General features: G+C 52.4%; 2 protein-coding genes across 2 annotated transcripts; both read right to left on the bottom strand.

The window, feature by feature from the left end:
* Positions 1–356: 356 nt before the first annotated feature.
* Positions 357–3,998, bottom strand: W97_08763 (uncharacterized protein; the record flags this gene model as incomplete). Its single annotated transcript, XM_007786630.1, has 5 exons — positions 357–488; positions 542–3,505; positions 3,641–3,784; positions 3,836–3,862; positions 3,930–3,998. The coding sequence occupies 5 exons, from the start codon at positions 3,996–3,998 to the stop codon at positions 357–359; spliced, it is 3,336 nt and encodes a 1,111-aa protein (XP_007784820.1).
* A 337-nt stretch (positions 3,999–4,335) lies between these two features.
* W97_08764 (uncharacterized protein) lies at positions 4,336–5,841 on the bottom strand (the record flags this gene model as incomplete). Its single annotated transcript, XM_007786631.1, has 2 exons — positions 4,336–4,535; positions 4,590–5,841. 2 exons carry the CDS (start codon positions 5,839–5,841, stop codon positions 4,336–4,338), a joined length of 1,452 nt encoding a protein of 483 aa, XP_007784821.1.
* Positions 5,842–15,156: the final 9,315 nt, after the last annotated feature.

A 15,156-nucleotide genomic window follows, 5' to 3' on the forward strand; every position in this document is an offset into this window, starting at 1 on the left:
TGCTAAGGTACTGTCCTGTGAAGCTGCTCCGGTGTCACTCTCAAGAATCTTTTACTCGATTTCAACTCTGGTATCGCAATCGCCATTCTATTGAACACCTAGCCAGCCAAAGCATCCCATGCCGTAGTAACGTACAGCCCTGCATGCATCCTGCACTCCCCACACCGCTGTTGGAAGTAAAGCCAACGCACGTTTCCGAAACACGCCTCTACTGAAGACCGTCTCCCTATGAACGCCATCGGGGCTTACAATCCACCTGTCCCGTCCAGCCTTGTACTCCGGAAGGACAAGCCCGCGTGCGCCACGTTCGGTCCTTCAATCATGATTATCAGAAACACCAGTCCGGGAACCATCCACTACTTCTTCTTAGACTTCGCCTTCGACTTTTGGGGTACGGCAGAGCCGTTGGAGACGACACTGCCAGCTCGAGATGTGCTCGCGGAAGTCGCCTTGCTAGCGGTACCCTTGACGTTGTCAAGCTGCTTGTTCTACGCCATGGTTAGATAGAGAGTCGACAAATGGGGGTTAGGGCCTTGCACACCTTGACACCGTTCTTCGCGCGCTTCTTGACCGGGGCGGTCTCCTCTTCCTCTTCCTCTTCTTCCTCGTCAAGCGTGCGCTTGGACTTCGACGTGCCGTTTGGGATGCTGCCATTGCGGTCCTCGAACTCGCGGACGACGGTTGTAACAAGCGTGGTGCACCGTCTCGAGATCTCAACGGGTGTCCGACTGAGAAAGAACCAGTCAAAGCGGAACAGTGGCGACTCGCGGATTTCGTCCCTGATCCGCTCATACAGACCCTCGCTGTCGATGCCGAACTTGTCCAAGCAGACCAGTATGAAACGGTCCTCCTCCTCGGTGTACACCTTCTTGTTCGTCGTCGAGACCGTGTAGTTGATCTTCATCTGCTGAAGCGGGACACGATACATACTGATCTTCTTCCTGAGCAGCTTCTGGTGGCGTTCACGGGTGCGGATGGCGTTTTCACCCTCCTCAACCGCTTTGACAAACTTTTCCCAGCCAGGGATATCCGTGTACCGCTGCCAGAAGACTTTAGCGTACGCTTTGATCTCCTCAGCATTCTTGCCGTCGACCTCATCTTCAATGAGATGGTAGTTGTTACGCCCATACTTGGCAGATCCGTTGATGAATTGCTGGAAATCGCGACGATTCCAATCGAAGCCTTGCTCTGTCAGTCGCTCCTTCTCCTCCTTCTCCGCTTCGGTCAAAGGCTCTGCGTTATCGATGTCCAGTTGTACTAGGTCTCGGTCCGCCTCACGCTCTACAAGGTCCTCTTCTGTGCCTTCTAGAAGTGGAGCCTTGATGCCGTTCTCCTTGCGATACCAAGCGAGTTCTTTGTCTTGAAGAACTTTGAGCTTCTCCGGGTAGAATTGATAGTCATGTATTGACACGTGCTTGGGAGCGCGAGGCACCCTGGGCTTAGTGTCCGCAGTACGACCGCCGGTTTGCAGAGCCGCACGGTAATACTTGTCCATAGAGTATGACTGTTCTTTACGCTCGCGCTTTGCGGGGTTGATCCAGTTGATGCCGATCTCCTTCTTACTCGGAACGAAGCTCTGGCCGTTCCACTCATACGCTGAGTCAGAAGTGAACTTCTGTAAGTCATCGATACCGAGCTTCTCGTACTTCGCGTTGAGCTCGGCGGTGCGTTCTTCGCCCCGACTCAGAATTGCTTCGAAGTCATCATCCGTAAGATCGGCCTTGCCGCCAACTACTCCAATGCCGCCTTGGCTCTGGAACACCTTCTCTGCGCCGTGCTGTATCATGTTCAGTAGCTCGTCCTTGGATGCTGCGTTCTTAGCCGGCTGTTGTGCGCGACCTTGCTGAATAACTAGCTGATCTAGTCGCAATTTCTGAGCCGCACGTTCGAGCACCTTCTCCTCGATAGCGTTCTCGGTGACAAATCTGAACACCATGACTTGTTTCGTCTGACCGATACGATGTGCACGATCCATGGCTTGCAAATCTGCTTGTGGGTTCCAGTCACTATCGAAGAGGACAACGATATCAGCGCTTGTCAGGTTGATCCCGAGACCGCCAGCGCGAGTTGTCAGAAGGAAGAGGAACTTCTCCGATCCCGGCTTGTTGTAATCGTCAATGGCCGCGATACGGTCCTCGTGCGCTGTAGAGCCGTCAATGCGACAGTACTGATATCCGCGCATGACCGAGTAGTCCTCAAGAATGTCCAACACTCTGCTCATCTGAGAGAAGATCAGCACTCGGCTGCCTTGCGCCTTCATACGCTTTAGTAGCCTGTCCAGCATAACCATCTTTGCAGCGTTGTTGACCAGGTGCTCATCCGTTGTGTAAGGCGGACCAGGCTCTGCGCCCTCGAACAGGTACGGGTGATTGCAGCACTTTCGCAGTTGCATCACAATATTGAGGAGACGCGTCTTAGACTCTTTCTTGCCAGCAGCTCCATTGACTGCGTCAATGTCCTTCTCTAGAATCTTCTGGTACCACCTTACTTGCATCTCTGACATGCCAACGTACAGGTTGATCTCTTTCTTCGGCAGGAGGCTCTTCTCGACGTCGCTCTTGACGCGCCGCAACAGAAACGGCCTCAGGACCTTGTGCAGTTGTTGAACAACAGTGTCCTGATCCTCCTCTTGACTTGAGAACCACTGGTCAAAGGCCTCGGAGTCTCCGAACACGTCCGGTAGTAGGAAGTTGAGAAGCGCCCAGAGTTCGTGCAAGTTGTTTTGTAGCGGCGTTCCAGTGATGAGGAGGCGATTACGGGAATTGAATAATCGGATGATTTGAGCGAGTGAAGACTCCTCATTCTTAATACGATGCGCCTCGTCGATGATGATGTACTCCCAAGCAAACTTCTTCAGGTGCGTCTTCTCTCGCAGGATCATCTCGTAACTCGTGATACACACGTCGAACTTCTCATCCACCAGCCGTTCGTTGATGAGGTTGTTCCGCTCCTCCTTTGCACCCTGCAACACCAAAACATTGATCTCTGGTATCCACCTCCCGAACTCTCGCTTCCAGTTGTCCAGCGTCGACTTTGGCACAACCACGAGATGCGGTCCGGTGATGCCACAGACGAAGCGCAAATATCCAAGGAAGGATATGGTCTGTAGCGTCTTGCCCAATCCCATCTCGTCCGCCAGGATGCCTGAAATACCGTTCTCGTGGAGCGAGATGAGCCAGTTCAGGCCAGCCACCTGGTAATCTCGCATCTGCCCGCCCTTTATGAAGGCGGGCGAGTCCCGGAAGACAGTCGCGCTCTCGCCTCCACGCTTCTCGTCCCGGACCAGCTCCTTGTCTTCTTCTTGCTCAGTTTTTCGGCGCCGCTCTCCTGCTGCGCCACCTTTTCTCGTATGACCTTTCTTGGCCTTCTCTTCTTCTTCCTGGTTCTGGCGGTCTATCTCTGCCATAATCTCCTTGATGCGGGGGTTGGGATTTGTCTCGATAAAGTGGCGGAAGAGGTCGGTGAGGCCGAGGAGGTAACGGAAGCGTCGGATGGAGTCATCTTCCTGTTAGGTCACAGTGTTAACCATGTACGGCCTGGTACTTTTTGGGCGGGTGAGAGAGAACGGGCAGTGAGGCGCATTAAGAACCGCCGCCTGACCGTCCAAGAGGCGTTGCGATAGACTACACGGACTGCTTACCTTCGACTCGCCTAAGCGATCGTGTTTCCTGCCAAACATGCTCTTTCGCAGCTGTTGGTCTTGCGCCCGCCGCTTGCGTCCGTCGATGGGGGCAGCATCTCCGGCGACGCTACTCGCGGTCGTGTTCGGGTTGGTATCTGAATCCTGTTGAAAAGCGTGAGCTGAGGCATACGGTATGGACTTCGCGACGCGTACGGTGTAGTCGGGGGTATCTTGGTAGCCCTGTCAGCTCACAATTAGCCATCCGAAACATTTGGGGAGCTCTGAAGCTAGGCGTGGTAATGAATACCTGCATGGCGTCGTCTGCGTCGCGTCCGTTCATGTCGCTGTCGGCCATGGAAACGTCTGCGGGCGCCATCTTGCTAGAGAGAAGGGAAGAAGAAGATTTGACGAGGAGGGAGGCGGATGTGGTGGGCGTAAGTCAGGTAAGGTATGCGGGTTGATGCTTCACGGGCTAACTTCGCGTCAATCGCGTCTGGCCGATATATTACCGTTTACGGGGTCGGCTTACAGTGTCATTTGTTCCCGCAACGGCAGTGATCTGCCACCCAATCAGAAAGCGCAGCTGAATCTTTCACAGTCCTTACGCTCGCGGAGGTGGTGATATTGTAAGACTATGACTATATAGGCATATAGTGGTCCGATGTTTCACAAGTGAACACACAAGGCTGTTCTTACTGCTCCTACCCGAGACCTCACATGCGCTTGAACAGAATCTCCCCACCAACAACGCTGCTTTGTCCAGCTTGACTCACATTGACGATGCCCGCAGCGAACAACTCCCCAACAAGCGAGAAGAGCATGCCGTCACAGCCTTTCGCCGCCATGAAGTCGACAGTCACAGGCAGATACTCCGTATGATTCGTGACAGTAGATTCATATGCCGCTTGCCCAACTACAGCATCACTCCGTTAGCGTCAACCCGTTGTTCAGAAATGAAGTGACTTACTCGGCACAACCATGTCCGGCACCTCAGCAAAGACGCTGATTCTGCCTGTTGAGAAGCCAAAGGGCACTCGAGGTGGATCCCAATAAGTGTTTCTGTACACCGTATTGTCGCCGTCTGACCCAACGTACATCATCAAGCTGCTCGAACAAGTCTTTGCGTCAGGCATAAGAATCTCGTTGGTAAACCATTCCATGAAGGCGGTCTTATTCGCAACAGCTTCCTCAACGGTCGCCGTTGCGTTGTCGCCATACGCCCATCGCGTCAATGGCGGAGGATCGACGAAAGGTAGACGGCCATCATGTGCAGCAGCATAGTCGGCATAGAACGGGTCACGGACCAGCCTTGTTTGCTCTTTACTAATGAGGATCGGGTAACTGAGATTTAGCAGCTGTCTTAGCGGAGGTGCTTCCGGTAGAATTTCAGCCCAGGCAGTCGTGATATTGAATGCCGAAACATTCGCCGAGATGAAGTCAGATACCGTGCTGAGAAAGTCTAACAGAAGTCCATCAGCTGTAGAGTTGATGAATGTCGGAAAGCCGATTGTCAGTATGCTCGAAGGGTACGACGAACTGAGTGTGAGGTTCGGTCCATACAAGGCTTGCGCAGCCGTTGTCCAGAGGGTAGGGTCACGTGCGAGAAGGCCGGCGGTGTCGAGCTGGGGAGCCAGTGGCATAGCCCCCTCCAGAGAAACCAGATTCCACGTTGGACGGTTACCGTACAGGCCTTGGGACGAAGAAGGGCCTCTTACGCTACCGCCAGTGTCGGATCCGAGTGTGACGTCAAGCCAGGCATAGGCTCCTTCGCCTGCACCAGGTCCGGAGGACGAGGAAGAGGCATCTTGATACCCGTCGCCTCGCGGGTTGAACGGTGAGTGATAATAGACCCAGTCCGCAGTCGCGGTCTCTCCATTCGCAAATTGACTGGTCTTGATTTTGCCCACTGCAATGCCGCCCGCATCTATGAGGCTTTGCACCGATACCGCTGTCTCATTTGCCGGCGGATATAGATGGTACCAAGCGCGGTTGCCATTGCTGGTCTTCAAACCCTTCATATCATAGATGTCCTTGATGCCGAGGCGCACTCCCGCCAAGGGCTTCTCCGGCGTCTTCGTGTAGTACAGGCGAGAGGGCACTGCAACCGCCAGAGATTGTCCGGGAAGATTTGCTGGAAGCACTGAAAAAGATCCATCCGATTGAGCTATGACGGTTTCTGTGAATGCACCTTGAACATCTGAGAACAGCCTGTACGCCATATGGACGGTCCCGGTAGCGCATACAAAGTACGGACCATTAGGAATTGCGCTTGAATTGGCAGCATAGGTAGTCATGACAAGAGGTGCGTTCCTGGGACCAGGAGGGAACGATCTCTAGTATCCGGTGGTTCCAGTGTACTGCACGTAGAGAGCTGAGTAGCCGTCAATATCCAATAGTCGCCAGATGGAGACAAGATACTTCGATCTATGTGGAAAAAGGCGTATGCTTCTGCGGCGGGACTGCTGCGGGAGAATGAGATCAACTCACCTCCCAAGAAACCTTCCCGGAAGACATCGTCTACTGCCGTCCATGCAGAAGCCAGTTTTGAGAGATCTTCGGCCGAAAATGCCACGGAGTCCGTAGTGATAACCGCCAAAGGCATGAAACTGCCAGCAGGAACAGCGCTCTTGAAGGCTTTCGAGAGCGGGATAGTTGCTACAGCGGCTGGAGGAATATAGTACGCAGCATGGTTGAGGGATGCTGTAGTACCAGTGGTTTCGAGAGTGAATGCGCGTGTTTGATGAACGAAAGAAGCAACGAATGATAAGGTTAAAGCGAAAGATCCCACGAGACGGAGAAGTGAGAACGCCATCTTAGCCGATGTGGAAGACTGCTACCCACTATTGTACTGCTGATTTAGGAGCGACGTAAGGATACATATACTCTACGAAAGTGCTATGGCCCGAAATACCATTGCATGCGCCACGACTTCGTAAGGGTCCCGTGGGTGGGGAGACCCAGCTTCCATAGAGCTTAGATATGGATCTGATGTGCCGCCCCAGTTGAGTCCCAGGCAGCTCGCCCATTCGTCCCATTGTGCCTGATGATTGCTGTAGCCCATCCCGTTAGGCTTGACGATCTGGCCGTCCTACTGCAGCAACCACGCAGGAAGTGGCACGGCATAACGCGGCTTAGTGGACTATGTGCCACTAAGAAGAGCCGCCGAGACGATGGATTAAGTTTGAAGACCTGGGGCTGAGATATGTAAGGGAGAGAGATGCACGGCAGTTCGTAATGTCGTTGGTCGGTCCAGCACCCTTGCACGGAGATGGCACCTGCCGCTCACGCCTCTCCCGTTCCAAGCTTGTGCCCTATCTTCACCATGACGGCGATAAGAGCTAGAGCAGCTTACTTTACGGCATCGATTCTAGAGGGTTGCCTTGGTGCTTGCAGATTTCAAGAACAAAAGGTAGTATGGCGGAGATAGGGGATACATTTACAGTAGCAGCTGATTCACGTGACTTTACTCCCTGGTCTTGGTGCCGACTTCATTATAATCACACGACGGCAGCTTGAAGAGTCATCACCCAATGAGATTCAAGCTGCTACATTCGCGTGGCTCTGTACACACTGTCTGAGCTTGTACAAATATGGGCGCAGATAAAGAGGAATCTAGCCAATTCAGATAAGCTTCGTCTACCCACTTGGCATCGAATAGAAGACGCTCGCTGACGATGTTCTAATAGCGTCAGACGATTACAATAACAGAGCTTGAAGCCCATAAGCTCTTCTTCCCCAAGACATCATCTAGTATTAAGAGACGGAAATAGTGCAGGCATAATGATACAGCCCAAGCGACTTCGGCCGCCTAGGGTTTCAGCACCCAAATGCCCGCAAAATGCCGCTGCTGGGCGCCGTTTCTTTCCTTTTTACGACTGCCAGCCTTGATGAACACGGCGGTGCCAGAACTTCACATTGATGGCGTCCAGATGGCAGAGACGGCAGCCGCTTCTTAGTCGGCGGATACTTGACTGGGGAATTATCTGCCCGGTGCTGGTGTCGTTGCCTCTTGGCGTAGGAAGGAGTTTCCATGGGTGTTGTGCCTAGTGTCAGCTTCTCTGAAAGCTGTTAAATAAATTCAGCGTATGGCCTTGAGTTGACTCACCTTCTCGGATGGCCAGCAGAGTCCTAGAATCTGCTTGAAACAAACTTCGGATGTTGACTTCCTCTCTCCGAATTTGTGTGCTTAGGTGCCAACAGTCGACCACTCCTCTTCACTAGAAACCATCGAGAGGTCATGGGTGTCTGACCCGCAAGCGCTTTCCTTCCGTGGTCTTCGGAACGCAGCTTCTCTCTCCGAGTTCTCGATCCCTTCAAGAATTTACAGTAGGCTGAATCTCTGCTGCAAGAGGGCTCGTAGTTGCTGTACTGTCTGGACGAGGGATTGTGGTTCGAGGGGTTATCGCAGGAGTAAGACAACACACACCATAAGATCTTGACTGTGCTAGTTAGCCCTTAAATACCTCGGATAGCTAGCTATCCAGAATACCTGTCTTGTTTCTGCCAAAATGAATGGTACAGTCAAACTGTCTGTATCAATGCTTTGTGTCCAGAAACTGAAACAAACTTTGGCCATCTAAGCCATCCTGTGGCATCCGAATGGTTGCAATACCAAGCGCCGAACCCGAATGATAAAAGGGCCTAACTACAATTCGCACTCGAAAGCATTAGCATCAACGGTTTGCCAGACTCACCTTCGGACTTCGCACCCAACGCCTGAGCAGCTTCTCCAAAGATGCACTCGCCCCATGGATGATCTTGAATTGCCGTGATCGGTAGCGGCATATCGATTCTTATCGAGGAGGCTACTCCTGAAGCTTTGTAACTATCCAACCGTGCGCAGAGGTAGCTCCGAGGCGGACCGTTCTCAGCTTCATACACCTTCGCATGGCTCTGTAAAGCCGAGGAGCAGATGCAACCGGCCAGTCGGACCGACCCCTGTCCGTTCTGCTGTCTATATTGCTCGAAGACTCCTACCATATACATCCTCTCCCCTCCGCAAACACCATTGCCGCTCGCAGGATACGGTGTACATGCGCTTACCTCTGTTCAGTATTGAGAAAGCGGGACGACTGGGTCTCGACGTATGCCCTCCCTTGTAGTCAACTGGTAATCTTTCTACTGACACGCCTGACAAGCCTCTAAGCTGCTCTCAAAACGAAGTATCTTTTCGCGGGTAGCCTCCGCATCAAACGCATTCTTCGTTGTGAGTCACGGCAGCCCGCTCTTCGTATTGTGTTTCTCTTGTCTGTATTCAGGCCCGCAGAGAGTCGCGGCGCAGGCGCCAGACGAGGCAAGAAATGAGCGAGTTTGTAGAGGACGAATGGATCCGCAGTTGTGTTGAAGTCGGCTTCGCATGCAAAGGTGGAGGCCCAGCTAGAATTAGGGAGGGCGAAAATACGGTAGAGTCTCTGTCGGGTAGATTGACTGCTATGCTGCTATGCTGCTATGTGTAAGTAGAAGGGTGACTTGCATTCTGCCGGGCAGTGATGGCGTCTACTGGTATGAAGTAATATTTATCTCTAGCGTAAAGACATTCGATTTCTACCTGGTCTACGTACTGCCCTGGGTCATTGATTGGTGGCCGCCCATCTGTCTGAAGTGTTCCACTCACGATCCCCATTTCCTTGCGGTAGACCGGCGCCTTCCTAGTTACGAGAAGGCGGCTGATACCCCGACAGGCTGACACTGCTGCGAGCGTCGAACTTCCGCTTCATCAAAATGAGGTGTCCGTTCTTCAGCGGGTAGTAATGTCCGTGTAAGGTTGTACATTATCGGGGTCACTGGACGTTCGCAGCTTTTGATGGCAGTGACTCTCTGGGTGTACTGCGGCGGTATCTCCAGCGTCCGGTAGCCCAGGCTGGTGAAAGGGAATGGACATCTGTGCGGAACAGCATCTGTTTGCTCAGGAAAACATCGAATGACAAAGGGGATGTCCCTAACTGTCCACAGTGACGCTGAAGACAATGATCAGCTTGCATACAGCTTGAAACAAGCTGCAGTCCAACGTTCCAGAAGCGTCCAATGATACCAGGAAATGAAAGTTGCTTCGTGCAAGTGCCCCCTGTCGCTCCGGCTCTGCATCTGAGTCTTGACCTACCTAACGTCGAAAGGGAGGCCGCAGCAAACGTGAGAGAAGTCCAGTGGAGAGAATGATGATGTAATGCTGGAGGAGAGCCTCCTGGGACTCAGATTGTAATCTTGGGGAAGCTTCAGTCCCTGCCTGCAAGGAGTGTGGCCAACAGGAGCTTGGCGTGGTGCTTCGCTGATATGATGTTGTTGCTGCTGCGGCAATATTAATCCCCCGCAAACACCTTCTAGCCCTCTCCTTCTTTTTCCCCACGACACCATCAACAGACACCATCACGCTTTACAGATGCAGCATCTGCAGCTCTGAAAGACAGCCGCTCACTGCCATCCATTTGTTCTCTTCGCCCTCAGCTTCTCTGATGTTCGTGACGCCGCGGTTGGGTTGTCGAATCGTCTTCAGATCTTCGCCTTCGCCGCATCGCCGTCCATGTTGACCTCAATTCCACGCCCGCCTTCCAATAAGTAGAGCAGTACAGAGGGTCCCTTCCTTCATAGCATCAGTGTCAAAGATGTTCGGTCCTCTTAAGGTTGCCGGCGCTCCGAATTTTCGACAAGTCTTGGGTGGCATCGACTTCACTTCCGCGTCTGGACAACACAACCACCCCTTGAACTTCATCACTCACTGACCTTGCGTACTCATCATACACCTGGTTGGGACCAAGCTCTAGCCGGCATCGTCGTCATTCATGCAGTCCGGCGTTCGCAGAGCCGGTCGTGGCACTCAGTTGATGGCGTGTCGCTTCACCAACCACCAAGCTGAGTTCATCTTGAAAACACTTTCATCTTCAGCCGCCTTAGATCTTCCGTTCTTACTGCACGACGAAATGCATACTGACTTCATACCCTCGCAGACCGTTCGACACAATCAGATTAGGAAGTCCTCTTCAACCCTGACTTTGTACATCATCCCTTCTCCTCATGTAATCGGATGTTTGCACGTCCTTAACAAAGGCAGACGATGATACCTCAAAGAGAAGCGTCAATAACTTGCTGAGCAATCGCGATGCAGAACAAACGCATTCGGATTTGACTTCTGCCTTGTTCAGTCGTCGTCTCTACCGGACACACTCCATTGACGAAGGGCAAGCTGACCATCTCCGACCAGACCAGATGAATGACGACGCTACGTTCTACCGGCAGAACAACCACAGGTAAGTTGTCCGCAGGCAAAACACCTTCACAGACCTGCTAGGGCTAGCAAGCTTTCATGATGAATGACTATCCCTCTGTGGTTATCCCTTTAGTATCCGAGTCCTTCTAAGATGGGCACAGGACGAAAACTCTTCTTCTGATCTGTCGCGCTCCAGTACTTGGCATCACCCCAGAACGATTTGGCCTCGAGCGTCTGCTAATCTCCCTGTCGCATTGCGGGTCTACCCTCTCGGTGCATCGGCTCAAATATGGAAGCGAGCAGAGGCACGTTGGCACCAGCCGCATTCTCCTTGATTGTCTTGCTTTAGCTGGTGACCTTCCTGGGATGATGCACCGAAGTGCGCGTGGGCCTTTCTTCGGAGAGTTTCTGTCGGCTGACCTTGCCCTTCTCCTGGCAGGACGGTACTTGTTCGCATCGGCAGACAGGTTCCACCCTGCACAAGTATGAAGGTACGTCTCATGTTCTCATCATCGTCCTTGCATGGGTCGTTGGCCGGTCGCCGTGCCGCTTTGGTGCTCCTCAACCAACAATGGCATGCGTCCGTCTCTGAGGAAGATCCGTGTGATCGTTATGAGCTTTCGATCTTGCTGTCCTTTCAGATCTTTGTCTTGTCTTCGAGCATCGGCTAACTCTTGAGTGTTTCAATCAACTTGTCCGCCGTCCCTCCCCTCGAGTGAACGATCACAAGCGTCTCGACGCATCTCAACTGTAGGTGAGATCCGTCTCAATGCCCACCGTCTACGAACACAACCCGAATTAGCATACTGGGACACCAACCATTGCAATGACACTGCTGCCGTACCTTGCGAAGGACGGCGGGGCTGCGTGGAGTTGGGTAGATCTTGCACATGGCTGTTGGCACACATTGGGCTACGATGATGAAGGGTTCCGACTTATTCTGAGTGCTGTCTCTGGCGGCCACTGAAGTTGATACTGCATTCTGAGCGGACCATGAGCCAGCTGTCACACTCATCTACATTGAGGCTGGCTTGCTGACGAGCCGCAGGTAGCGGTGAGGTCCAGCACAGCAGAACAAGGGCAAAGCATTGGTAAGTCGTCTACGAATCCCCTTGTCTCAAGAGTGGTCACTGCTTTCCTTCCTCGAGGCGCCTTCTTGGCAATGGTCCTGTCCGCGCCTCGCGGCAGCACACAATGCTCCACGCATGATGAAAGATCTTCGTTCCGAGGGCAACCAAGTGCCGCGTCTTGCTGGCCAGGCCCATGAGGACGGGTCAAACCACCTTAAGAGTTCTGAGTAGACTGTGAACATACGATCCCAGAGCTCCTGCAGTACAGGATGTCCGACGAGGCTTACGGTTGACAAGTTGCAGATGCCGACCGCCGATGACGGCAAAGTATAGTGTAGCTAGTGGGAACTCTGGTAAGTACTTCAAATCCCTTCCTTGCTCTGCTACTCTACGTCTTCTTCGTATATCTCTGTACGATCCCAGGTCCAGACGGCAATGATGATGCAAGAAAAAGCCGCGTCGCGGCGCCATGCAAATCTTTACTGATTCTTGGGATGGAACAATTATGAATCTGAGCCGGTGCATCTTTTCGTTATTTCCGAGGGCTTAAGTGGCAATGATGAGTATAAAACGACACCTCGTGTTTCATGCTGATCTTCGCTGAGCCCCAGGAAGAGAACCAAAAGTATCAAAGCTCTGAGCCACTTCGTCAATTTTGTCATGGCGACTTCCTTTGTTCCAGTAGTGGTGGCGGCTTGCTGACTTGCAAAGGTTGAAGCAGCCAGGCTACGCATGCTGAACTCGGCGACAGTCGATACCCGGCACGGCTGGAAGAACCGGTTGCGCAGTGGAGCAGTCTGCGATGGAAGTCGGGACAGCGTTTCGAGATCGGAGCAAGTCCACCGGTGAGTGGCTTTCCCTTCCGCTCGGGATTTCAAGTACGACTCTTTCCATGATGACTTCAAGATCTTGCGGATACTTCAGGACATCCAGGCTTCTGAGAAAACAGCAAATCAACGTCTTCTTGGCTGCAAAGTAATGGGCAACCTCTCATGCAACCGCAAGCATCTGAATCCGACAGCTGTCGTTCTTGTCTTCTTTGATCGTTCGACTTTGTAACAGTCTCTGGCGAACGAAGATGCTGACATCCGCCGACTAACACAGGTAGTTGATCACCACCACGCGCATTCAGCCTCGGGCCTCTCGGCCAGTCCGCGAACTGCGGCATAGCATCGGTAGTGCAAAGGAGAACCTCTCAGGTACGTTTGATCCCTTCTGCAGAACGGCAACGACAGGTAACATGATGAGAAGATCCTCCAAGGGGAGTTCTTCATATAATCTTCTCTTACACCCAAAGTGTAGCAGCTTGAGGTGCAAATGATGAGCAATTTGGCTATCGTTTCAAACAACATTCTGATGGGCCCGTCGTTGTCCGATTCTTAAGCAATGAAGTCCAACGGTGTTTTGAGTGGAGAATTACTGACGTTACATGGGCCAGGCTGGCCTTCCAGAAATGTCGAGAACTTTTACACCCGAGAGGTAAGTCCAATGTGCGAATCCAGAACGTCTCTTTCTTATGGCCGATCTCATGATGAAATCCTGTTCCTCTATTTCGTAGCTTTAATCCATTGGGCTTGCTTCCCAGTGGACAGGTGGTGCTCAGCCATGAGGGAAGTCTCGCGGAGATAGCCTCCGCACTCTTCGGAAGCGAGGAGATTTCGTTGGTACTTCTGCCGTGTCTGATGCACCTAGACATGCCGACACACATTCTCTGTATCTGAATATGTTCGCCGTGCTGAACTCCCGACTTTCCGCGCTTTCCGCTTGCGCTGATAGGAATGCTGACGTACCGTGGCTCCGCAGACAAACCGGCCCGTAAGATTGATGTTGAACTCCGCAGCTTGAAGATGGATTGTGGAATCAGTCTTGATGGCTTGCGCTCAAGTCGTCAGCTTAGAAGTAAGTACCGCATGACTCTCCTTTTCACTCTTGATCTTGGCTCTTCATATGATGATACACCAAATACAAAAACAGACACTACTCTGAAAAAATCCGGTGTACGGTATGAGTCTCGTGAAGCAGTCTTGGAGCTTTCCGAAGCACGAGACGAGCTCCGTTGGCTCAAACCTACGTCTGGATCCCTGACGCAACATACTCTGTCTGACCCTTTTGCCGTTTTGACCTCCAAGAAACTGCACTTCCGCCTGGCGTTGATATACATGCTGACATGTTCGTGGTCCTCCAGATAGGCAGTCAAAGAGACTCAAGCCACTGGGGCATCTTCAGAGCTGCGACCTTGCAGCCGCTCTCTCATCAACTTTTTTACGGGTATCGAAGTCGGACTCTGCACCTCTAAGCGGTGAACCTAGGAACCTTCGGTCTTTGACAGGAGAGCCAAGCAGAGACGCAGGGTTTGCCCAGAGTCCTTCCCCACTCTGTTCGGAAATCACTGACAGCTTCACAGAGGGCGTCACCCACCTCTTTCAGTTGTCCCTGATTAGGTGCCGCGGCCCACGAGTCGAGTCGAATCGAATGGGAGGTACGTGTGCTCGAGTTCCTAACTTTGTGAAGGAGACTTCCCTGATGACATCCCAAAAATTACTCACCTACCCTCAACTGATGTACCGTGCTGATAAAATATTCAACGTTTCTGATCGGATCGCTCCGAAGCGAAGTCAACCTAATGTTTCGTCATGGAAAATGATGGCCGTTGCTGACTGATTTTTCAGGAGTCCAGAGTCCGCCGCGCCGAGGACTGCTGCGCTCTTTCCACAGCATCACTGTTATCGACCTCTTAAAAGCTAAGTCATTGTTTTTTTGCTGAACCCCGGGATGATGAGACAAATTGCTTAGCAGTAGTGCCTGACCGGCCCATTCATCACTTCCACTTGTTTCTCCTCTCTTTATCTTCGTGATAGATGACACACTGTACAGGTTCTCAGCAGCATCGCACCGCTACGACCATGACCTATGACGCACGACGCACAACGCAGGACAACTCAGGTTCCGAAAGGCGAAGCCCCGTTTTCAGTAACGGAAACTGGGAGGGATGGATGCCGACGCTAAGTATTCCCGAGTGCTCTTCATTCTCGATCGGGTTAATTGGCTTTTAGCCTTGTGGGTTGTGATATGCCAACAGGCATCACCAGTGGGGAGGCCGCATGATGCACAAAATGTTCAAAATACACGCCGAGCTTGCTCAGACGCTACCTGCGAGTTTATCGCCGTAGGGAGTAAAATGGCGAAAGGAAAAGAACTCTGAGGCCTCAGTTGCAAACGTGGGTTCTGGGGGTTGGCACCGAGGAAGTTACTCTAGCCGCTTG

Source organism: Coniosporium apollinis, assembly GCF_000281105.1.
Source record: "Coniosporium apollinis CBS 100218 chromosome Unknown supercont1.63, whole genome shotgun sequence".
NCBI lineage: Eukaryota > Fungi > Ascomycota > Dothideomycetes > Coniosporium > Coniosporium apollinis.